A 25754-nucleotide genomic window follows, 5' to 3' on the forward strand; every position below is an offset into this window, starting at 1 on the left:
TGTATTTTATTAAAGTCCCCAGCTACAATATGCAGTTTCCAGTTTGCAGAAAGTCCAGTGTAGTTCCTTGAATGCCGTCGTGGTGTCGGTTTGAGGGGAAATATAGATGGCTGTCACGATCGTCGTAATGAGGCAGAGTGGACCAAGGCGCAGCGTGATAGAACGACATCTTCTTTTTATTTTGAAGACGAACAAACGAACAAAAACAACAAACAGACGACCGTGAAGCTATTCAAACAAATAATGCTGACACTAAACACTACACATAGACAATTACCCACAACAGCCCAATGCCTATGGCTGCCTTAAATATGGCTCTCAATCAGAGACAAATGAATGACAGCTGTCTCTGATTGAGAACCATTCAGGCAACCATAGAAATACCTAGATACCTACACTCAACACAAACCCATACACTCTAACAAAACCCCCTAGACACTACAACCACCCAAGACAAGACAAAAACACAAACATCCCCCCTGTCACACCCTGACCTAACCAAAATACTACAGAAAACAAAGATAACTAAGGCCAGGGCGTGACAGATGGCAGTGACGATGACTGAAGAAAATTATCTCGGGAGGTAATGCAATCGGCATTTCATGATGAGGTATCCCAGATCGGAAGAACAAAAAAGGACATGAGTTCCTGCAAGTTACCACAATCACACCATGATTTGTAAATCATGAATCATACTCCTCCACCTTACCTTTTCCCGTAGAGTTCTCTCTTCCTGTCCACACGATGGACGGTGAACCCAACTGGCTGAATGGATGGGGACAATATATCTGTAGAGAGCCATGATCCCGCAAAACATAGTATGTTACAGTCCCTAATGTGTCTCTGGAAGGAGATCCTCGCCCTGAGCTGATCTACTTTATTGTCCAGGGACTGAATGTTAGCGAGTAGTATACTCGGAAGCGGTGGATGGTATGAACGCCGCCAGAGTCTGACTAAGGCCCCAACTTTTTCTTCCTCTTCTCCAGCATCAGCGTTTTGGTGCAGACCCCGGTATAAATAGTGCTGCCTTGGGAAGTTCAAAAATACGATCCAGTTCAGGGAAGTCACATTTCTGGTTGAAATTCTGGTGACTGATCGCCAATCTAATATTCAAAAGTTATTTTAGGCTGTAGGAAATAATACACGAAACATTCTGAGTAAATAATGTAAGAAATAACACAAAGAAAAAAAAAACACTGCAAAGTTGGCCAGGAGCTAGAAACAGGGTGACCATGTCTGCCGGCACCATCTTGTATTGGTCTAAGTGATGCTCATGCGTAAGGGGAACATTTTAGGACAACCTCATCAAGCCTCATCCGTACTCAAGATGGGGTGAGGCTGAGGTTGTCCTAAAATGTACGCCATAATTGAAAACATTTTGCAGACCCAAAGGTCACCCTGCACTCTGTTTCAGCGAGAGATAAATAAGGTCCTGTCTCTTTATAGAGAAAGAGATTTCATTATTGTTTTGCTCAGTGATAATGGCACTAATTGTATTCCTTAGTTCACAGCACCGTTAGGATAACCAACGTCTGGCTGCGTCCATAATAGTCCACACTATTCACTATACACACTATAACGCACTACTTTTGACCATAACATATGCATTTTAATGGCAAGCATAGACGTGATAAATCTTGATCAGATAGTGATTGGATCATCTCGATGGGATAATGACAACCACATGTTAGTACCAGGTATAAACAGGGCTAGAGATACACTTCTAGGGTCAATCCTTAGATGATATGTGAAATGCATTGTCAATCGTATTGTGGTTATGAAGATGATATGGGATGGGATGGTTCCAAAAGATCCTTTCTTTGTTCTCCATCTAATTATGAAAGCTATTGTGTCATTGAGAAGAACCAACCTGACTGAAAAGGTCAATTTTAGAAGGGTTTTAATTAATCAAACTCACAATCCACAAACATTGCATGTTTAATTGAAAAAATAAATAAATGAGAAAACATATAACACACATTTTAAGTCACTGTTTTGTACAGTAAACTATATTATCTGTAAAACCCAATGTTCAGAACCAAATGAAACAGTCCTTTAGAATCTTCACACAACGTCTTCGACCTGTTACAGAGAATGCACTACGTATTACTTTTACATTAATGACGGTTTCAATGACAAATAAGCAACTTTAACTTATCCTTTTACATCATAAGAAGAACCCACATCATAATAAACACAACATCATTTTTTTTAGGGGGGGGGGGGGGACATTTACAAAATCCATCAATACACAATTACCATCCATTGATTCTCACAGATGCTGTGGAGAATCTTGTTTAAAATAGGAAAAAAATACCAATTGCTCTGCAGGATTGTTTTCTGTATATGTACATGATGTCTTTTATAATTGTGCATGGGCTGTGTGATTGTGTACACACATTGATATCTACATACAGGTTATGTGATTATACCAAATAAATACAGAAATAATGCTCAATTCATGTTTGTCACTGTGACTCAAAACATGTGAAATGTTGAATTTCAAAATATACAGTAGCTTCAATATGAAACAGTATTCAATCTCTGAGAGTTATCTGGATTTCCTGCTTAGCATGTGGAGCCAAGCCGTCTCTGACGCAGCTGACTGTAAAATCTGGAGAAGAGTTGGGAGTTTGCAAGGCAAATGACTGTCGGCTGCTTTCTCCCCTTTTAGACTGATTCCACAGGGATCCTGATTGCTGTTCCTTTGTTTCTTTATGTTCCCCATGAAACTGCAGTCTCATTTATCAGACAGCTCTATCCATTCATAGTATTCTGTATTCTGAGAGGCCTATTTCACAGCCTGATGCCTCCGCATACCTCCTCTTCTCATCTTCCTCAGCCTCATACCTTCTCATCTCATCTTCCTCAGCCTCATGCTTCCTCATCTCATGTTCCTCAGCCTCATACCTCCTCATCTCATGTTCCTCAGCCTCATACCTTCTCATCTGATCTTCGTCAGCCTCATACCTCCTCTTCTCATCCTCCTCAGCCTCATACTTCCTCATTCCATGTTCCTCAGCCTAATACTGTACCACCTCATCTCATGTTCCTCAGCCTCATACCTCCTCTTCTCATCTTCCTCAGCCTCATACCTCCTCAACTCATCTTCCTCAGCCTCGTACTTCCTCATCTCATGTTCCTCAGCCTCCTACCTCCTCATTTCCCTCAGCCTCATACCTCCTCTTCTCATCCTCCTTGGCCTCATACCTTCTCAACTCATCTTCCTCAGCCTCATGCTTCCTCATCTCATCTTCCTCAGCCTCATACTTCCTCATGCCATGTTCCTCAGCCTCATACTGTACCTCCTCATCTCTTCTTCCTCAGCCTCATACCTTCTCAACTCATCTTCCTTGGTCTCATACCTCCCCTTCTCATCTTCCTCAGCCTCATACCTCCTCAACTCATCTTCCTCAGCTTCGTACTTCCTCATCTCATGTTCCTCAGCCTCATACCTCCTAATTTCCCTCAGCCTCATACCTCCTCTTCTCATCCTCCTCAGCCTCATGCGTCCTCATATCATCTTCCTCAGCCTCATACCTTCTCAGCCTCATGCTTCCTCATCTCATCCTCCTCAGCCTCATGCTTCCTCATCTCATCCTCCTCGGCCTCATACTTCCTCAGTTCATCTTCCTCAGCCTCATACTTCCTCATCTCATCCTCCTCAGCCTCATGCTTCCTCATCTCATCCTCCTCGGCCTCATACTTCCTCAGTTCATCTTCCTCAGCCTCATACTTCCTCATCTCATCCTCCTCAGCCTCATACTTCCTCATCTCATCTTCCTCAGCCTCATGCTTCCTCATCTCATCTTCCTCAGCCTCATGCTTCCTCATATCATCTTCCTCAGCCTCATACCTTCTCAGCCTCATACTTCCTCATCTCATCTTCCTCAGCCTCATACTTCCTCATCTCATCCTCCTCAGCCTCATACTTCCTCATCTCATCTTCCTCAGCCTCATACTTCCTCATCTCATCCTCCTCAGCCTCATACTTCCTCATCTCATCTTCCTCAGCCTCATACTTCCTCATCTCATCCTCCTCAGCCTCATACTTCCTCATCTCATCTTCCTCAGCCTCATGCGGTTCTCTTTATCTCTCTTCTTTAGCGCATTGATGAACTGGTTGAAGAAGTGCTCTTGGTCTTTCTTCTTCAGCACTTGCTTGAAGCGCTGGTCGCGGCCGTACTTATCAGAAAACTCTTTGAAAGTTGACCTGGCAATAGAGAAAAGAAGAGATCATCCTAGAGAAAGGTGTGGGAGGGAGGGAGGGAGGGAGGGAGGGAGGGAGGGAGGGAGGGAGGGAGGGAGGGAGGGTGGATGGAGGGAGGGTGGGATGGAGGGAGGGTGGGATGGAGGGATGGAGTAACAACAACGAGGCTATATACAGGGGGTACCGGTACTGAGTCAGTGTGCGGGTGTACAGGTTAGAGGTAATTTATACATGTAAGTATACATATGGAAGCATGTAGTAACCCAAAAAAAGTGTTAAATAAATCAAAATATATTTTATATTTGAGATTCTTCAAAGTGGCTTTGCCTTGATGACATCTCTGTACACTCTTGACAAAGCATTAGACCGGTGGAAATCTGTTCACCGTGTCTTTGTGAGACGCAGAGTGTGGTTCCCACCATAAAGAATGGAAGAGGAGGTGTGATGGTGTGGGGGTGCTTTGCTGGTGACACGCTCAGGGATTTATTTAGAATTCAAGGAACACATAACCAGCATGGCTACCACAACATTCTGCAGAAATATGCCATCCCATCTAGTTGCGCTTAGTGGGACTATCATTTGTTTTTCAACAGGATAATGACCCAACACACCTCCAGACTGTGTAAGGGCTATTTGACCAAGAAGGAGAGTAATGGAGTGCTGCATCAGATGACCTGGCCTCCACAATCACCCACCTCAAACCAATTGAGATGGTTTGGGATGAGTTGGACCGCAGAGTGAATGAATAGCAGCCAACATGTGCTCAGCATATGTGGGGAACTCTTTCAAGACGGTTGGAAAAGCATTCCAGGTGAAGCTGGTTGAGAGAATGCCAAGAGTGTGCAAAGCTGTCATCAAGTCAAAGGGTGTCTCCATTGAAGAATTTAAAATATAAAATATATTTTGATTTGGTTACTACATGGTGTACATGATTCCATATGTGTTGTTTCATAGCTGTGATGTTTTCACTATTATTCCACAATGTAGAAAATAGTAAAAAATAAAGAAAAACCAACGAGTAGGTGGGTCCAAACTTTTAGTATGAAGCTATTTAGTATTATAGTAGTATTATGAAGCTGAGTTGAATAGTTAAATCCCCTGCTGTACTTGCATTTCTATGACACAGTTAGCTTCAGGTTTTACCTGGATGTGATTTTCGACTCTTCTAGAAGTTTTCTATACTGGTCTTTTGCTTGCAGCAGTTTGCTCTGCTTCTCCTTGTGTTCTTCCTTCATCCTCACTTTGACAAACTGGTCAAACACCTGGAGACGAGGAACACGGTCACGATTGGCACAAGAAAATGACTTTGAAGATCATTTCCAAGACAAAGATGACAGCTGTGTCCTAATCCTCTTTACTGTCGACTTTACTCCTCTCACATTCACTCCCATCAAATCAAATCAAATCCTATTGGTCGTATACACTTATTTAGCAGATGTTATTGGGGGTGTAGTGAAATGCTTGTTTTTCTAGCTCCAACAGTGCAGTAATATCTAACAATTCACAACAATACACACACATCTAAAAGTAAAAGAATGGAATTATGAAATAGATAAATATTAGTACAAGCAATTTCAGAGTCCGGAGTATAAATATATATATATATATATACACATGTGCAGTATGTACATATTCTATCCACATACTGTCCATAATGTCATAGACATTATGGACAGTATGTGGATAGAATATGTAGTATATCTGAAGAATACTTGGATAGAATACTATATGTACAGCAATAGTTGAATAGGATGGACTTGACTAGAATACAGTATATACATATGAAATGGGTAAAACAGTATGTAAACATTACTAAAGTGACCAGTGTTCCATGTTTATGTACATAGGGCAATGCGGCAGGTAGCCTAGTGGGTAGAGCGTTGGACTAGTCACCAAAAGGTTGCAAGATCAAATCCCAGACCTGAAAAGGTACAAATCTGTCGTTCTGCCCCTGAACAAGGCAGGTTAACCCACTGTTCCTAGGCCGTCATTGAAAGGAAGAATTTGTTCTTAACTGACTTGCCTAGTTAAATAAAGGTAAAATGCAACATTACAAAAACCTCAACAATTCATCCCAAAGGTTTTTGTGGAGTTTTACTAACATAATGCTTTCACCAAGGACAGGACACAAATGACAGTAATCATATATTGTGAGCACATCCATTAGGGGTGTGCTGACCTGGCCGTACTCGTATTCCTAATCGGATCCATAAATTGACACTTGAAAGTCGGATCGGATTTGCCTAAGTAGATGTTATCAAAACACATATCTCCCTGCATGTTTAGAGACCAAACAACTGTAGATTAGGAGCAGCCCGCAGAGGGCTTTGTGTCTGTGTCCTCAACTTGGGCTTTGTGTCTGTGTCCTCAACTTGGGCTTTGTGTCTGTGTCCTCAACTCGGGCTTTGTGTCTGTGTCCTCAACTCGGGCTTTGTGTCTGTGTCCTCAACTTGGGCTTTGTGTCTGTGTCCTCAACTTGGGCTTTGTGTCTGTGTCCTCAACTTGGGCTTTGTGTCTGTGTCCTCAACTTGGGCTTTGTGACTGTGTCCTCAACTTGGGCTTTGTGACTGTGTCCTCAACTTGGGCTTTGTGACTGTGTCCTCAACTTGGGCTTTGTGTCTCTGTCCTCAACTTGGGCTTTGTGTCTGTGTCCTCAACTTGGGCTTTGTGTCTGTGTCCTCAACTTGGGCTTTGTGACTGTGTCCTCAACTTGGGCTTTGTGACTGTGTCCTCAACTTGGGCTTTGTGACTGTGTCCTCAACTTGGGCTTTGTGTCTCTGTCCTCAACTTGGGCTTTGTGACTGTGTCCTCAACTTGGGCTTTGTGACTGTGTCCTCAACTTGGGCTTTGTGTCTGTGTCCTCAACTTGGGCTTTGTGACTGTGTCCTCAACTTGGGCTTTGTGTCTGTGTCCTCAACTTGGGCTTTGTGACTGTGTCCTCAACTTGGGCTTTGTGTCTGTGTCCTCAACTTGGGCTTTGTGTCTGTGTCCTCAACTTGGGCTTTGTGTCTGTGTCCTCAACTTGGGCTTTGTGTCTGTGTCCTCAACTTGGGCTTTGTGTCTGTGTCCTCAACTTGGGCTTTGTGTCTGTGTCCTCAACTTGGGCTTTGTGACTGTGTCCTCAACTTGGGCTTTGTGTCTGTGTCCTCAACTTGCAGATGTCGTCTTGCTTTGTATGGTTTTGTTCTGGCTTTCTCATTTGCCTAGTTGACACACACTACCTTTTCATCAAGGTCTATGTACAACATAAACGTTTGCTGTCACTCAGAATGAACATCGGAGGTTCATATTTATTCCCTACCCTTGGAACGCTTGTTAGATATTATGCACATTGATAGCTTGTTAGATATTATGCACATTGATAGCTTGCTAGATATTATGCACATTGATAGCTTGTTAGATATTATGCACATTGATAGCTTGCTAGATATTAAGCACATTGATAGCTTGCTATATATTATGCACAATGATAGCTTGTTAGATATTATGCACAATGATAGCTTGTTAGATATTATGCACATTGATAGCTTGCTAGATATTATGCACATTGATAGCTTGTTAGATATTGTGCACATTGATAGCTTGTTAGATATTATGCACATTGATAGCTTGTTAGATATTATGCACATTGATAGCTTGTTAGATATTATGCACATTGATAGCTTCTTAGATATTATGCACATTGATAGCTTGTTAGATATTATGCACATTGATAGCTTGTTAGATATTATGCACATTGATAGCTTTCTAGATATTATGCACATTGATAGCTTTCTAGATATTATGCACATTGATAGCTTTCTAGATATTATACACATTGAAAGCTTTCTAGATATTATGAACATTGATAGCTTGCTAGCTAGCAAATGTCCTCCCCATTGTGATTTATCACAGTAGCAGACAAACAGCAGGCAGCAGCAATCTAAAATGATCAGACCCAAACATGAGCGGAAGAGAAGTGAAGCTTCCCTTTATCCAATCAGAACGGCTGTTAATCGTGACCAATCAGATCTGTTAATCGTGACCAATTAATCAATCATTACCAATGAATCAATCATTAGTAATTATTTAATCATAGCAAATTATTAACCAATGAGGGAAAAAAAAAATCACCCAATCATGACCAATTAATCAATCATGACCAACCGATAAATCAATCATGGCCAATTAACCAATCATGACCAACCGATAAATCAATCATGGCCAATTAACCAATCATGACCAACCGATAAATCAATCATGACCAATTAACCAATCATGACCAACCGATAAATCAATCATGGCCAATTAACCAATCATGACCAACCGATAAATCAATCACGACCAATTAACCAATCATGAGCATTTAAAGGAGGCCACCAGCAGAGTTCACCTGTTTCCTCTCCTCTGCAGAGTTTAGCAGAAGATACCGTGGATCAAACACGATCTTGTGCAGTTCTTTCTCCCATGTAGAAAACGCTGAAACCTGAAGAGACGAGAAAACGTGTTCAAGAAAACATTCAGTAAATGATGTAGGTCTTTCCATCATTCATCCAACCTGTTACATGATGTAGGTCTTTCTATCATACATCCAACCTGTTACATGATGTAGGTCTTTCCATCGTTCATCCAACCTGTTACATGATGTAGGTCTTTCTATCATACATCCAACCTGTTACATGATGTAGGTCTTTCCATCATACATCCAACCTGTTACATGATGTAGGTCTTTCCATCATACATCCAACCTGTTACACGATGTAGGTCTTTCCATCATACATCCAACCTGTTACATGATGTAGGTCTTTCCATCATACATCCAACCTGTTACATGATGTAGGTCTTTCCATCATACATCCAAAATGTTACATGATGTAGGTCTTAACATCATACATCCAACCTGTTACATGATGTAGGTCTTTCCATCATTCATCCAACCTGTTACATGATGTAGGTCTTTCCATCGTTCATCCAACCTGTTACATGATGTAGGTCTTTCCATCATTCATCCAACCTGTTACATGATGTAGGTCTTTCCATCGTTCATCCAACCTGTTACATGATGTAGGTCTTTCCATCATTCATCCAACCTGTTACATGATGTAGGTCTTTCTATCATTCATCCAACCTGTTACATGATGTAGGTCTTTCTATCATACATCCAACCTGTTACATGATGTAGGTCTTTCCATCATTCATCCAACCTGTTACATGATGTAGGTCTTTCCATCATTCATCCAACCTGTTACATGATGTAGGTCTTTCTATCATACATCCAACCTGTTACATGATGTAGGTCTTTCTATCATACATCCAACCTGTTACATGATGTAGGTCTTTCCATCATTCATCCAACCGGTTACATGATGTAGGTCTTTCTATCATTCATCCAACCTGTTACATGATGTAGGTCTTTCTATCATACATCCAACCTGTTACATGATGTAGGTCTTTCCATCATTCATCCAACCTGTTACATGATGTAGGTCTTTCCATCATTCATCCAACCTGTTACATGATGTAGGTCTTTCTATCATACATCCAACCTGTTACATGATGTAGGTCTTTCTATCATACATCCAACCTGTTACATGATGTAGGTCTTTCCATCATTCATCCAACCTGTTACATGATGTAGGTCTTTCTATCATACATCCAACCTGTTACATGATGTAGGTGTTTCCATCATACATCCAACCTGTTACATGATGTAGGTCTTTCCATCATTCATCCAACCTGTTACATGATGTAGGTCTTTCTATCATACATCCAACCTGTTACATGATGTAGGTCTTTCCATCATTCATCCAACCTGTTGAATGATGTAGGTCTTTCTATCATACATCCAACCTGTTACATGATGTAGGTCTTTCTGTCATTCATCCAACCTGTTACATGATGTAGGTCTTTCTATCATTCATCCAACCTGTTACATGATGTAGGTCTTTCCATCATACATCCAACCTGTTACATGATGTAGGTCTTTCCATCATACATCCAACCTGTTACATGATGTAGGTGTTTCCATCATACATCCAACCTGTTACATGATGTAGGTCTTTCCATCATACATCCAACCTGTTACATGATGTAGGTCTTTCCATCATTCATCCAACCTGTTACATGATGTAGGTCTTTCCATCATTCATCCAACCTGTTACATGATGTAGGTCTTTCCATCATACATCCAACCTGTTACATGATGTAGGTCTTTCCATCATTCATCCAACCTGTTACATGATGTAGGTCTTTCCATCATTCATCCAAACTGTTACATGATGTATGTCTTTCCATCATTCATCCAACCTGTTACATGATGTAGGTCTTTCTATCATTCATCCAAACTGTTACATGATGTATGTCTTTCCATCATTCATCCAACCTGTTACATGATGTAGGTCTTTCTATCATTCATCCAACCTGTTACATGATGTAGGTCTTTCTATCATTCATCCAACCTGTTACATGATGTAGGTATTTCCATCATACATCCAACCTGTTACATGATGTAGGTCTTTCCATCATTCATCCAACCTGTTACATGATGTAGGTCTTTCTATCATTCATCCAACCTGTTACATGATGTAGGTCTTTCCATCATACATCCAACCTGTTACATGATGTAGGTCTTTCCATCATACATCCAACCTGTTACATGATGTAGGTCTTTCCATCGTTCATCCAACCTGTTACATGATGTAGGTCTTTCCATCGTTCATCCAACCTGTTACATGATGTAGGTCTTTCCATCATTCATCCAACCTGTTACATGATGTAGGTCTTTCCATCATTCATCCAACCTGTTACATGATGTAGGTCTTTCTATCATTCATCCAACCTGTTACATGATGTAGGTCTTTCTATCATACATCCAACCTGTTACATGATGTAGGTCTTTCCATCATTCATCCAACCTGTTACATGATGTAGGTCTTTCCATCATTCATCCAACCTGTTACATGATGTAGGTCTTTCTATCATTCATCCAACCTGTTACATGATGTAGGTATTTCCATCATTCATCCAACCTGTTACATGATGTAGGTCTTTCTGTCATTCATCCAACCTGTTACATGATGTAGGTCTTTCTGTCATTCATCCAACCTGTTACATGATGTAGGTCTTTCCATCGTTCATCCAACCTGTTACATGATGTAGGTCTTTCCATCATTCATCCAACCTGTTACATGATGTAGGTCTTTCCATCATTCATCCAACCTGTTACATGATGTAGGTCTTTCTATCATTCATCCAACCTGTTACATGATGTAGGTCTTTCTATCATACATCCAACCTGTTACATGATGTAGGTCTTTCCATCATTCATCCAACCTGTTACATGATGTAGGTCTTTCCATCATTCATCCAACCTGTTACATGATGTAGGTCTTTCTATCATACATCCAACCTGTTACATGATGTAGGTCTTTCCATCGTTCATCCAACCTGTTACATGATGTAGGTCTTTCCATCATACATCCAACCTGTTACATGATGTAGGTCTTTCTATCATACATCCAACCTGTTACATGATGTAGGTCTTTCCATCATACATCCAACCTGTTACATGATGTAGGTCTTTCCATCATTCATCCAACCTGTTACATGATGTAGGTCTTTCTATCATTCATCCAACCTGTTACATGATGTAGGTCTTTCCATCATTCATCCAAACTGTTACATGATGTAGGTCTTTCCATCATTCATCCAACCTGTTACATGATGTAGGTCTTTCCATCATACATCCAACCTGTTACATGATGTAGGTCTTTCCATCATACATCCAACCTGTTACATGATGTAGGTCTTTCCATCATTCATCCAACCTGTTACATGATGTAGGTCTTTCTATCATACATCCAACCTGTTACATGATGTAGGTCTTTCCATCATACATCCAACCTGTTACATGATGTAGGTCTTTCCATCATACATCCAACCTGTTACATGATGTAGGTCTTTCTATCATACATCCAACCTGTTACATGATGTAGGTCTTTCTATCATACATCCAACCTGTTACATGATGTAGGTCTTTCCATCATACATCCAACCTGTTACATGATGTAGGTCTTTCCATCATTCATCCAACCTGTTACATGATGTAGGTCTTTCCATCATACATCCAACCTGTTACATGATGTAGGTCTTTCCATCATTTTGTGTTTTTGCTGCCTTTGCAGTTGCTGGTCCTCGTGTCCCTTGATGATTAGTTGCAAGACAGGGATTTGAGTTTCCATATTGCCACTTTGAAAAGTATGGTTTAAATTCCTTTCTCACGGACAACTGTTAGAACCTAGGTCCGTCTCTGTGGCAGCCCAAATCATATATTTTTTTCACCAATTGGTCTTTTGACCAATCAGATCATGTCTGAAAAACATCTGATGTGATTGGTCAAAAGACCAAATAGTGGATCAGAATTGGGCTGCCTGTCTAAACGCAGCCTAAGTGCATTTGATTTGGTATTCCGTTCAATATGCCTTTTACCCCTCTTTCAAGGAGCATGTCCCTGAAGTGTGTGATGCGTAGTCCTAAGGGTAGAACAGTCCGATGGAGAGCAGTGTCACATGTGTCTGCACCTGCCCTCTCTCTCAGGACCTCATTACCATCCGCCGGTTCCTCCAGTCTGAGGAGGACAGAAACATACAATCAGTTGTAGGATGTATCGCAAATGGAACCCTATTCCCTATATAGTGCACTACTCTTGACCAGGGCCCATAAGGCTATGGTCAAAACTAGGGTACTGTACTGTACAGTGGTATTTGCACAGCACAGTATTGTTTTTTTGTTTTTGTACTTCAAAATCAGATTATTATTCTGTAGAGAAGTATCATTGTAATGTTAAACTATGAGTATGGTTAAGATGGGGTGAGGGGAAACGTTCTGATACTCACTTGTTCCTCTTGGTTTTTAAATAATACTCATCTTCATCATCATCAGCATCATCGTCATCAGCAGACGAAGAGTTAGAACCACCCTCTGCTGAGATAACGGACACACAGACAGAAGAGTTAGAACCGCCCTCTGCTGAGATAACGGACACACAGACAGAAGAGTTAGAACCGCCCTCTGCTGAGATAACGGACACACAGACAGAAGAGTTAGAACCGCCCTCTGCTGAGATAACGGACACACAGACAGAAGAGTTAGAACCGTCCTCTGTTGAGATAACGGACACACAGACAGAAGAGTTAGAACCGCCCTCTGCTGAGATAACGGACACACAGACAGAAGAGTTAGAACCGCCCTCTGCTGAGATAACGGACACACAGACAGAAGAGTTAGAGCCGCCCTCTGCTGAGATAACGGACACACAGACAGAAGAGTTAGAACCGCCCTCTGCTGAGATAACGGACACACAGACAGAAGAGTTAGAACCGCCCTCTGCTGAGATAACGGACACACAGACAGAAGAGTTAGAACCGTCCTCTGTTGAGATAACGGACACACAGACAGAAGAGTTAGAACCGCCCTCTGCTGAGATAACGGACACACAGACAGAAGAGTTAGAACCGCCCTCTGCTGAGATAACGGACACACAGACAGAAGAGTTAGAACCACCCTCTGCTTAGATAACGGACACACAGACAGAAGAGTTAGAGCTGTCCTCTGCTGAGATAACGGACACACAGACAGAAGAGTTAGAACCGTCCTCTGCTGAGATAACGGACACACAGACAGAAGAGTTAGAACCGTCCTCTGCTGAGATAACGGACACACAGACAGAAGAGTTAGAACCGTCCTCTGCTGAGATAACGGACACACAGACAGATGCATAGCACACATCCTTTTTTGAGTGGACTCCAACAGACGCGTAGTGTAACAAACATCCTTTTTCAATGGACTCCGACTTCATATAATTGATCATTAAAAACCACTTTGAGAGAACCTATCAGACTAGAGTAGCATTGCTGCTCATCGTCTTATCAGCCACAAGTCAACGTTCAGTTCATTGGGGTTGTCCACATATTTACCAAAGTTAATTTGCCAGACATGCTTTGTTGGAACAGTGTGGTTCAGGTAGAAGGTCATCGATACATAATCAGCTGGTAACTGCAATAAGGCTAAATCAATAAAGACAAACCAACCTCTGGGAAATCTAGTCCGGGGAGATAATATCATCGCTGACAAGATCCAATGTAATTCAATATTTACAGAGCCAGTCACACACAGGACTTACAAATGATCTATTCTATTAGAACACAAAAGAGATGGCGTGCATCCCAAATGGGACCATAATACCTATATAGTTCACTTCTTTGGACCAGGGCCCATAGGGAACAGGGTGCCATTGGACCAGGGCCCATAGGGAATAGGGTGCCATTGGACCAGGGCCCATAGGGAATAGGGTGCCATTGGACCAGGGCCCATAGGGAATAGGGTCCCATTGGACCAGGGCCCATAGGGAATAGGGTCCCATTGGACCAGGGCCCATAGGGAATAGGGTGCCATTGGACCAGGGCCCATAGGGAATAGGGTGCCATTGGAAATGCAACCATGAGATGGTTTCACATCCTAAAGGTTCCACGTTCCATTCATGATCATCTCCTTCAAATAACACAGACATCATGATCCTCTGGTAGTCTGGGATCGACAGGCAATGGAACTGACATACTGTATATAGGATCTAGTATATCAGGCCATTTTATTGGCCTCCGTATTATCAGATCATTAAAAAACATGTTTATTAACATCATTAGAAAAATAGCGGACTGATAATGAGCTTTTCAGATCCATCTGAAGCCACGGCCTGGTAAATACCCGCTTTTACATTAAGGAGAGTTCTAACTAGGCCAACTAAACGGAGGGATGAAGACAAGCCAATGGGGAAGAATTACCACAAACTTACTGGACAAAGAATCCTTTTTGCGTTTATGTGGAGGATCTTCTATAATCCTGTTGAGATCCTCTCCACGGTCCTTCAGATCTACTGGCTGATCCCAAACAGAGAGTTGTATCGTTGGGTTGAAGAAAAATACTCTGTCGTCCCCCGTCCACACCACACACCTGAGGAGAAATGATCATAATAATGTAAGGATGAGAGTTGAATTAGTAATGCCTGTCCGGTTCCCTACTGGTGTGTGTCAACGCAAGATAGCTGAGATGGTGTTTGAGTTGATGTTAAAGTTGATGCTCCGCTCTCTGAACCCTTCAAACTTCACACTGCAACAATAATAATAACATTCTAAACACACATCTGGGCAGAAGGAGGGCAGAACCAGAAGTATTGCATGACATGATGAACACAGTATTACAGGAAATGATCTGGGGAGAAGGAGGGCAGAACCAGAAGGGGGCTACCCACTGGACCTACCCGCTGGACCTACCCGCTGGGGCTTCCCTCTGAACCTACCTGCTGGACCTACCCGCTGGGGCTACCTGCTGGACCTACCTGCTGGACCTACCCACTGGGGCTACACACTGGGGCTTCCCATAAGAACATGTACGAACGCACTACTGTAAGTCACTTTGAATAAAAGTGTCTTTGAAATGGCATATATGATTATATATTGTATATTATACAGTGACATAATGTAAATAAGACATATATTGATGTATATATAGTCTATGTAGTAACAGGAATATAACCACTGTAGTTATCTGTCACTTAGTCTGACATGACATGTTATAGAAAGTGCTTGAATCTAATAGTTGTATTTTCAGTTGCTGGTTTCTGAGGCATATTTATTCTTGTTGTCGTGTATCACTTCAGAGCTCTTCCTCCTTAAAGACGTTATGTATTTAAAGCCACAGGAGTATTAACAGCTGCTACAGTCTATGAATCCCTGCAATAATTGTCTTCACGCTCAACACCATATCAAATGAATTGTGAAGCTCTACTTCCTCGTATTATCCGGTCGTAAGCTGTCCCGTTATATGATATCATATTTCATTGGTATGGCGAGCTCTCTCTCAGCCAGGATATGATATTCACACAGCAGAAAGGTGTTGGAATATCTGGATAATACGTCACCATGAATCTCTCATGAGACATTTCAATATTAGAATCGTCAAACAAAATAAGTTGGATACGATTTGTTTACCAAATCTTATTTATTTATTATTATTTATTTTTTTACAATTTGCTTTGTTAAAAATGTATTTTGATATTTTAATCCAATAGTCACATAATAAAAGCTGATGAATGATAAAAGGTTAACACGTACGGGTTATGGTTTAATAAAAAGGAACATGGCGTTTAGGTGCTGAGCTGAGAAAGTGTTGTAAATTACAGGTTTCATGTAGAGTCTTTAAAGTCTCTTCTCAGCATCAACACACGCTGACAGATCAACAGGCTGTTACATGTGGAGGACAACAAAACAAGTCCATTTAAAAAACCAGATTGCACTGCTCTGCAGACAGATATGGCTTATTGTACTAGTGTCCCTGATACGAGTTGTTCATTGTCGGGACTGAAATGCTTTTTCTATCAAAAGGTTTGCTAACGGTGTGTTTTTTCTGTCGTTTTTGAAAATAGTTTTTACATACAGCGAGCGATTATTCCTCACGGTTATGAAGACCCTGATTACAACGCTTTCCTGAGACTTTCAATCAATATGAGATCAGGAATAATAACCAGATATAAAAATATGCTTTTCAAGAACAAGTGAAGAAAGTAGAGACCTGATTTCACTTTAACATTATAGCAGATAATGTTTTATGAACTTTAGCCAAATGTCTTTTTCATGTTTGGTGTCAGGGACTGACTGGAACGGGACAGATTCTTAAAGAGCTGAAATGTTCTGACGTGTTTATTCAAACATTGACCAATCCTGGCAAGAGAACGTCATAATATTGTGTAAAGGAACGTTACCATGGAGATCCGGGAACAGGGGTGGTAGCTACAGGACGCTTGTCTTTAACGTCCTCCTCCTCCATGGGGACCTCTACCATCTCCTGCTACAACACACACACACACACACACACACACACACACACACACACACACACACACACACACACACACACACACACACACACACACACACACACAAACACGCAAACACGCACACACACACACACACACACACACACAGGTCAGAGGGCAGGATTAACACAACACACCATGCAGATACCATTTCCACACTGTGGAGTCATCATAAACCCGACTGTGGAGTCATCATAAACCCTACTGTGGAGTCATCATAAACCCTACTGTGGAGTCATCATAAACCCTACTGTGGAGTCATCATAAACCCTACTGTGGAGTCATCATAAACCCTACTGTGGAGTCATCATAAACCCTACTGTGGAGTCATCATAAACCCTACTGTGGAGTCATCATAAACCCCACTGTGGAGTCATCATAAACCCCACTGTGGAGTCATCATAAACCCCACTGTGGAGTCATCATAAACCCTACTGTGGAGTCATCATAAACCCTACTGTGGAGTCATCATAAACCCTACTGTGGAGTCATCATAAACCCTACTGTGGAGTCATCATAAACCCTACTGTGGAGTCATCATAAACCCTACTGTGGAGTCATCATAAACCCTACTGTGGAGTCATCATAAACCCTACTGTGGAGTCATCATAAACCCTACTGTGGAGTCATCATAAACCCCACTGTGGAGTCATCATAAACCCCACTGTGGAGTCATCATAAACCCCACTGTGGAGTCATCATAAACCCTACTGTGGAGTCATCATAAACCCTACTGTGGAGTCATCATAAACCCTACTGTGGAGTCATCATAAACCCTACTGTGGAGTCATCATAAACCCTACTGTGGAGTCATCATAAACCCTACTGTGGAGTCATCATAAACCCCACTGTGGAGTCATCATAAACCCTACTGTGGAGTCATCATAAACCGTACTGTGCTTGGTCAGAGAGGTGTGGCTTAATGTGCCTCTGTCTCTGTCTGCTATCTGTCTCTGTCTCTGTCTGCTACCTGTCTCTGTCTCTGTCTGCTACCTGACTCTCTCTGTCTGCTACCTGTCTCTGTCTGCTACCTGTCTCTCTCTGTCTGCTACCTGTCTCTGTCTGCTACCTGTCTCTGTCTCTGTCTGCTACCTGTCTCTGTCTCTGTCTGCTACCTGTCTCTGTCTCTGTCTGCTACCTGCCTCTGTCTTCTACTTGCCTCTGTCTGCTACCTGCCTCTGTCTGCTACCTGCCTCTGTCTGCTACCTGCCTCTGTCTGCTACCTGCCTCTGTCTGCTACCTGCCTCTGTCTGCTACCTGCCTCTGTCTGCTACCTGCCTCTGTCTGCTACCTGCCTCTGTCTGCTACCTGCCTCTGTCTGCTACCTGCCTCTGTCTGCTACCTGCCTCTGTCTGCTACCTGCCTCTGTCTGCTACCTGCCTCTGTTTGCTATCTGCCTCTGTCTGCTACCTGTCTCTGTTTGCTATCTGTCTCTGTCTGCTACCTGTCTCTGCCTCTGTCTGCTATCTGTCTCTGTCTGCTATCTGTCTGTCTCTGTCTGCTACATGTCTCTGCCTCTGTCTGCTACCTGCCTCTGTCTGCTACCTGCCTCTGTCTGCTATCTGTCTCTGTTTGCTATCTGTCTCTGTCTGCTACCTGTCTCTGTTTGCTATCTGTCTCTGTCTGCTACCTGTCTCTGCCTCTGTCTGCTAGCTGTCTCTGTTTGCTATCTGTCTGTCTCTGTCTGGTATCTGTCTCTGTCTGGTATCTGTCTCTGTCTGGTATCTGTCTCTGTCTCTGTCTGCTACATGTCTCTGTCTGCTACATGTCTCTGTCTGCTATCTGTCTCTGTCTGGTATCTGTCTCTGTCTGGTATCTGTCTCTGTCTGGTATCTGTCTCTGTCTCTGTCTGGTATCTGTCTCTATCTCTGTCTGCTATCTGTCTATATCTCTGTCCGCTATCTGTCTATATCTCTGTCTGCTATCTGTGCATCCAAAATGGAGATGTTGGAATAACAGAATAACCTGAAATCAAATTGGTCTGACTTCAGCGTGTAGATATAGACACTGCATCCCAAATGGCACCCTATTCCCTACATAGTGCACTACTTTGACCGGAGCCCTATGGGCCCTGGACAATAGTAGTGCACTAGATAGGGAAAAGGGTGTGATTTGGGAACCAGACAGAGCTGCAGTGGAAATGGTGGTGCATATCTCTGTATCTATTTTGGATTCGAACAACAAATTGATTGAGAAGGTGTTCATCGTGAATGGTACAATGAGCCCACTGAACACATGGTAGGATCGGTCTGTGTTGTAATAGATATTGAATTACATTAATGTACTGTGATGATTGCATGTCTCAAACCTCTGTCTGGACTGAGATGGGGGGGCGATTTTTGGAGGAGATTAAGTGTTTTCGAAAATCTCATAAAAAAAAGTGAATTGCATAGTTTGCAGCAATGTAGTATGACAACAATGTCAACAACATGGAAAAATCAACACGAGCTGAATAGTAAAACGTCAGCGCTGGAAGGAACATGTTATGGGTGATTTAAAGCATGCAAACGCAATCCTTTCTAGTTTATATCCCCGTGTGTCTTTAAACATCCATTTTTGTTTATTCATACTGAGATCTAGTGGAGGAAAATGAACATTAAATTAATTTCACTTCTATTGGGGGTTTTTATCCTGGGTTAATACTGAAATAAGGAGTGTTGATTAAGGTGTGACAAATGCTTTACCCTTGTAATGTCCACAACACCGTCACAGATACAGCCAGAGCCATTCAATTACTAAGGCAATGCATGACCAACCCCTTAGATTACTGAACCCCTTCACAGCGGGGGAGACGATTGGTCCCAAATGGCACCCTATTCCCCCTATGTAGTGCACTACTTTTGATCAGAGCCCAGGTCAAAAGAAGTGCACTATAAAGGGACTAGGGAGCCATTTGGAACCAATAAAGAGGCTGGTGTGCATAGAACAGCAGCAGGCGAGTCTGTAGACGGACCGCCCCCACAGCATTCATCCTCCTTTTAATGATTTACACATCCTCTCCTTCTGGGCATCCTCTCCTTCTGGGGGAGTTTCACTAATTAATACAGCTGGGAGGGTTTTTGCAAACAATTACCAGTGGAGGACTTAAATTGACCTCTCTTCATATCAGAGCCAAGATGAAGCAGTGGTATTTTGGACCCTAAATCTTACCGACTCTGTCCTGGTGCCCTTTGCAACATCTAATTTGGCGAGCAGGAAGACGTTTTATGCTGGTAGGTAGAGTGAACAAAGCAGCATGAACCAAATCCTTCCAATCAGGAAGAACCAACTTCTTATCTCAGCAGCCAGAAGCAAATCAGCTACTCAGCTGTGACCAGAGACTTCTCATTATCAGTGGTGGAAAAAGTACCCAATTGTCATACTTGAGTAAAAGTAAAGATACCTTTAATAGAAAATGACTCAAGTAAAAGTGAAAGTCCCCCGGTAAAATACTACTTGAGTAAAAGTCTAAAAGTATTTGGTTTTAAATATACTTAAAAGTAAATGTCATTTCTAAAATATACTTAAGTATGAAAGGTAAAAGTAAAAGTATCAATAATTTCAAATTCCTTATATTAAGCAAACCAGACGGCACCATTTCCTTGTTTTGTTTAATGTACGGATAGCCAGGGGCACGCTCCAACACTCAGACATCATTTACAAAGGATCAGAGGCAGTAGGGACGACCAGGGATGTTCTCTGTTTAGTGAGTCCACCAGATCAGAGGCAGTAGGGACGACCAGGGATGTTCTCTGTTTAGTGAGTCCTCCAGATCAGAGGCAGTAGGGACGACCAGGGATGTTCTCTGTTTAGTGAGTCCTCCAGATCAGAGGCAGTAGGGATGACCAGGGATGTTCTCTGTTTAGTGAGTCTGCCAGATCAGAGGCAGTAGGGATGACCAGGGATGTTCTCTGTTTAGTGAGTCCACGAGATCAGAGGCAGTAGGGATGACCAGGGATGTTCTCTGTTTAGTGAGTCCTCCAGATCAGAGGCAGTAGGGACGACCAGGGATGTTCTCTGTTTAGTGAGTCCTCCAGATCAGAGGCAGTAGGGATGACCAGGGATGTTCTCTGTTTAGTGAGTCCTCCAGATCAGAGGCAGTAGGGACGACCAGGGATGTTCTCTGTTTAGTGAGTCCACGAGATCAGAGGCAGTAGGGATGACCAGGGATGTTCTCTGTTTAGTGAGTCTGCCAGATCAGAGGCAGTAGGGACGACCAGGGATGTTCTCTGTTTAGTGAGTCTGCCAGATCAGAGGCAGTAGGGACGACCAGGGATGTTCTCTGTTTAGTGAGTCCTCCAGATCAGAGGCAGTAGGGACGACCAGGGATGTTCTCTGTTTAGTGAGTCCTCCAGATCAGAGGCAGTAGGGATGACCAGGGATGTTCTCTGTTTAGTGAGTGTACCAGATCAGAGGCAGTAGGGATGACCAGGGATGTTCTCTGTTTAGTGAGTCTACCAGATCAGAGGCAGTAGGGATGACCAGGGATGTTCTCTGTTTAGTGAGTCCTCCAGATCAGAGGCTGTAGGGACGACCAGGGATGTTCTCTGTTTAGTGAGTCCTCCAGATCAGAGGCAGTAGGGACGACCAGGGATGTTCTCTGTTTAGTGAGTCCTCCAGATCAGAGACAGTAGGGACGACCAGGGATGTTCTCTGTTTAGTGAGTCCACCAGATCAGAGGCAGTAGGGATGACCAGGGATGTTCTCTGTTTAGTGAGTCCTCCAGATCAGAGGCAGTAGGGACGACCAGGGATGTTCTCTGTTTAGTGAGTCCACGAGATCAGAGGCAGTAGGGATGACCAGGGATGTTCTCTGTTTAGTGAGTCCTCCAGATCAGAGGCAGTAGGGACGACCAGGGATGTTCTCTGTTTAGTGAGTCCTCCAGATCAGAGGCAGTAGGGATGACCAGGGATGTTCTCTGTTTAGTGAGTCCTCCAGATCAGAGGCAGTAGGGACGACCAGGGATGTTCTCTGTTTAGTGAGTCCACGAGAACAGAGGCAGTAGGGATGACCAGGGATGTTCTCTGTTTAGTGAGTCTGCCAGATCAGAGGCAGTAGGGACGACCAGGGATGTTCTCTGTTTAGTGAGTCTGCCAGATCAGAGGCAGTCGGGATGACCAGGGATGTTCTCTGTTTAGTGAGTCCTCCAGATCAGAGGCAGTAGGGACGACCAGGGATGTTCTCTGTTTAGTGAGTCCTCCAGATCAGAGGCAGTAGGGATGACCAGGGATGTTCTCTGTTTAGTGAGTGTACCAGATCAGAGGCAGTAGGGATGACCAGGGATGTTCTCTGTTTAGTGAGTCTACCAGATCAGAGGCAGTAGGGACGACCAGGGATGTTCTCTGTTTAGTGAGTCCTCCAGATCAGAGGCAGTAGGGACGACCAGGGATGTTCTCTGTTTAGTGAGTCCTCCAGATCAGAGGCAGTAGGGACGACCAGGGATGTTCTCTGTTTAGTGAGTCCTCCAGATCAGAGGCAGTAGGGACGACCAGGGATGTTCTCTGTTTAGTGAGTCCACCAGATCAGACGCAGTAGGGATGACCAGGGATGTTCTCTGTTTAGTGAGTCCTCCAGATCAGAGGCAGTAGGGACGACCAGGGATGTTCTCTGTTTAGTGAGTCCTCCAGATCAGAGGCAGTAGGGACGACCAGGGATGTTCTCTTGATAAGTGTGTGAATTAGACAATTTTTCTTGTCCTGCTAAGGATTCAAAATGTAACGAGTACTTTTGGGTGTCAGGGAAAATGTATGGAGTAAAAAATACATTATTTTCTTTAGGAATGTAGCGAGGTAAAAATAAAAGTTGTCAAAAATATATATTGTAAAGTACCAGATACCCCCAAAAACGAATTAAGTAGTACTTTCAATTATTTTTACTAAAGTACTTTATACCACTGTTCATCATCTGACATCGATTATCAAAGTTAAACTCTTCCTCTGTTCCACCGGATCCATTTGTCACGTCTCACTACGACAGGACTAAAACCTTGATTTCAGCTGGTGTGGTTGGATCTAGCCTAGGTTTGGTCGATGTAGTTATGCCACAGCTTCAGTGTAAGTTAATGAACAATGTACATCCCAAATAAAACCATCATTTCCCTGTATAGTGCACTACTTTTGACCAGGGCCCATAGTGCTCTGGTTAAAAGTAGTGCACTACATAGGGAATAGGGTGCTGTTTGAGGTCACACGTGACCACCTACCTCTGTATGTTTCTCCTGGGTTGTCTTCTGCTCTGTATGCAGCACCAACGTCGCAGAGCACGGCGCTCTTCTCCTGGCCAACCGCTTATCTGCAGAGTAAAGAGAGACAGCAAATTAGCTTGTGGACTGGATTTTTTGTTGTTGTTGGTATAATATGATGATAAAATTGCAAATCTATCTCAAAGGAATTAGGCAGCTGAGTAATCAACTCAAAGTATATGTTCAGGAGCCACATCAAATCAAATGTTATTTGTTACATGTGCCGAATACAACAGGTGTAGACCTTACAGTGAAATGCTAACTTATGAGCCCCTAACCGACAGCGCAGTTAAAAAAAATACGGAATAAGAATAAGAGATAAGAGATAAAAGTAACAAGTAGTTAAAGAGCAGCAGTGAAATAACAATGAAAACAGGGGGGTGCCGGTGCAGAGTCAACGTGTCGGTACAGAGTCAACGTGCCGGTGCAGAGTCAACGTGCCGGTGCAGAGTCAACGTGCCGGTACAGAGTCAACGTGTCGGTACAGAGTCAACGTCCCGGTACAGAGTCAACGTGTCGGTACAGAGTCAACGTGCCGGTACAGAGTCAACGTGTCGGTACAGAGTCAACGTGTCGGTACAGAGTCAACGTGTCGGTACAGAGTCAATGTGTCGGTACAGAGTCAACGTGCCGGTACAGAGTCAACGTGTCGGTACAGAGTCAACGTGTCGGCACAGAGTCAACGTGCCGGTACAGAGTCAACGTGTCGGTACAGAGTCAACGTGTCGGTACAGAGTCAACGTGCCGGTACAGAGTCAACGTGTCGGTACAGAGTCAACGTGCCGGTACAGAGTCAACGTGTCGGTACAGAGTCAACGTGCCGGTACAGAGTCAACGTGTCGGTACAGAGTCAACGTGCCGGTACAGAGTCAACGTGTCGGTACAGAGTCAACGTGCCGGTACAGAGTCAACGTGTCGGTACAGAGTCAATGTGTCGGTACAGAGTCAATGTGTCGGTGCAGAGTCAACGTGTCGGTACAGAGTCAACGTGTCGGTACAGAGTCAACGTGTCGGTACAGAGTCAATGTGCCGGTACAGAGTCAACGTGTCGGTACAGAGTCAACGTGCCGGTACAGAGTCAACGTGTCGGTACAGAGTCAACGTGTCGGTACAGAGTCAACGTGCCGGTACAGAGTCAACGTGCCGGTACAGAGTCAACGTGCCGGTACAGAGTCAACGTGCCGGTACAGAGTCAACGTGTCGGTACAGAGTCAACGTGTCGGTACAGAGTCAACGTGTCGGTACAGAGTCAACGTGTCGGTACAGAGTCAACGTGTCGGTACAGAGTCAACGTGTCGGTACAGAGGCAACGCGCCGGTACAGAGTCAACGCGTCGGTACAGAGTCAACGTGTCGGTACAGAGTCAACGTGTCGGTACAGAGTCAACGTGTCGGTACAGAGTCAACGCGTCGGTACAGAGTCAACGTGTCGGTACAGAGTCAACGTGCCGGTACAGAGTCAACGTGCCGGTACAGAGTCAACGTGCCGGTACAGAGTCAACGTGCCGGTACAGAGTCAACGTGTCGGTACAGAGTCAACGTGTCGGTACAGAGTCAACGTGTCGGTACAGAGTCAACGTGTCGGTACAGAGTCAACGTGTCGGTACAGAGTCAACGCGTCGGTACAGAGTCAACGTGTCGGTACAGAGTCAACGTGTCGGTACAGAGTCAACGTGTCGGTACAGAGTCAACGCGTCGGTACAGAGTCAACGTGTCGGTACAGAGTCAACGTGCCGGTACAGAGTCAACGTGTCGGTACAGAGTCAACGTGTCGGTACAGAGTCAACGTGTCGGTACAGAGTCAACGTGTCGGTAAAGAGTCAACGTGTCGGGGCAGAGTCAACGTGCCGGTACAGAGTCAATGTGTCGGTACAGAGTCAACGTGTCGGTACAGAGTCAACGTGTCGGTACAGAGTCAACGTGTCGGTACAGAGTCAACGCGTCGGTACAGAGTCAACGTGTCGGTACAGAGTCAACGTGTCGGGGCAGAGTCAACGTGCCGGTACAGAGTCAACGTGTCGGTACAGAGTCAATGTGTCGGTACAGAGTCAACGTGTCGGTACAGAGTCAACGTGTCGGTACAGAGTCAACGTGTCGGTACAGAGTCAACGCGTCGGTACAGAGTCAACGTGTCGGTACAGAGTCAACGTGTCGGTACAGAGTCAACGTGTCGGTACAGAGTCAACGTGTCGGTACAGAGTCAACGTGTCGGTACAGAGTCAACGCGTCGGTACAGAGTCAACGCGTCGGTACAGAGTCAACGTGTCGGGGCAGAGTCAATGTGTCGGTACAGAGTCAACGTGCCGGTACAGAGTCAACGTGCCGGTACAGAGTCAACGTGTCGGTACAGAGTCAACGTGTCGGTACAGAGTCAACGTGTCGGTACAGAGTCAACGTGTCGGGGCAGAGTCAACGTGC

At 43.7% G+C, this 25754-nt stretch overlaps 1 protein-coding gene across 1 annotated transcript; it reads right to left on the reverse strand.

Moving 5' to 3' along the window:
* Nucleotides 1-1883: 1883 nt before the first annotated feature.
* On the reverse strand, nt 1884-23384 carry LOC139571607 (transcription elongation regulator 1-like protein). Its single transcript, XM_071394634.1, has 8 exons — nt 23299-23384; nt 17004-17089; nt 15039-15196; nt 13084-13171; nt 12677-12815; nt 8583-8675; nt 5354-5472; nt 1884-4213 (listed from the first exon to the last, which is right to left on the reverse strand). Exons 2-8 carry the CDS (start codon nt 17081-17083, stop codon nt 4057-4059), a joined length of 834 nt encoding a protein of 277 aa, XP_071250735.1. The 5' UTR covers nt 17084-17089; nt 23299-23384; the 3' UTR covers nt 1884-4056.
* Nucleotides 23385-25754: the final 2370 nt, after the last annotated feature.

Source organism: Salvelinus alpinus, chromosome 3 (genome assembly GCF_045679555.1).
Source record: "Salvelinus alpinus chromosome 3, SLU_Salpinus.1, whole genome shotgun sequence".
Classification (NCBI taxonomy): domain Eukaryota; kingdom Metazoa; phylum Chordata; class Actinopteri; order Salmoniformes; family Salmonidae; genus Salvelinus; species Salvelinus alpinus.

What these genes read in the sequence shown, in the direction of transcription:
- LOC139571607 (XM_071394634.1), bottom strand. Translation starts at nt 17,083, where the DNA reads ATGGTAGAGGTCCCCATGGAGGAGGAGGACGTTAAAGACAAGCGTCCT. An exon ending in CCTGTTCCCGGATCTCCATG is followed by an intron (nt 15,197 to 17,003) that starts GTAACGTTCCTT and finishes ATTTCTCCTCAG; the next exon opens with GTGTGTGGTGTGGACGGGGG. An exon ending in TTAAAAACCAAGAGGAACAA is followed by an intron (nt 12,816 to 13,083) that starts GTGAGTATCAGA and finishes TGTCCTCCTCAG; the next exon opens with ACTGGAGGAACCGGCGGATG.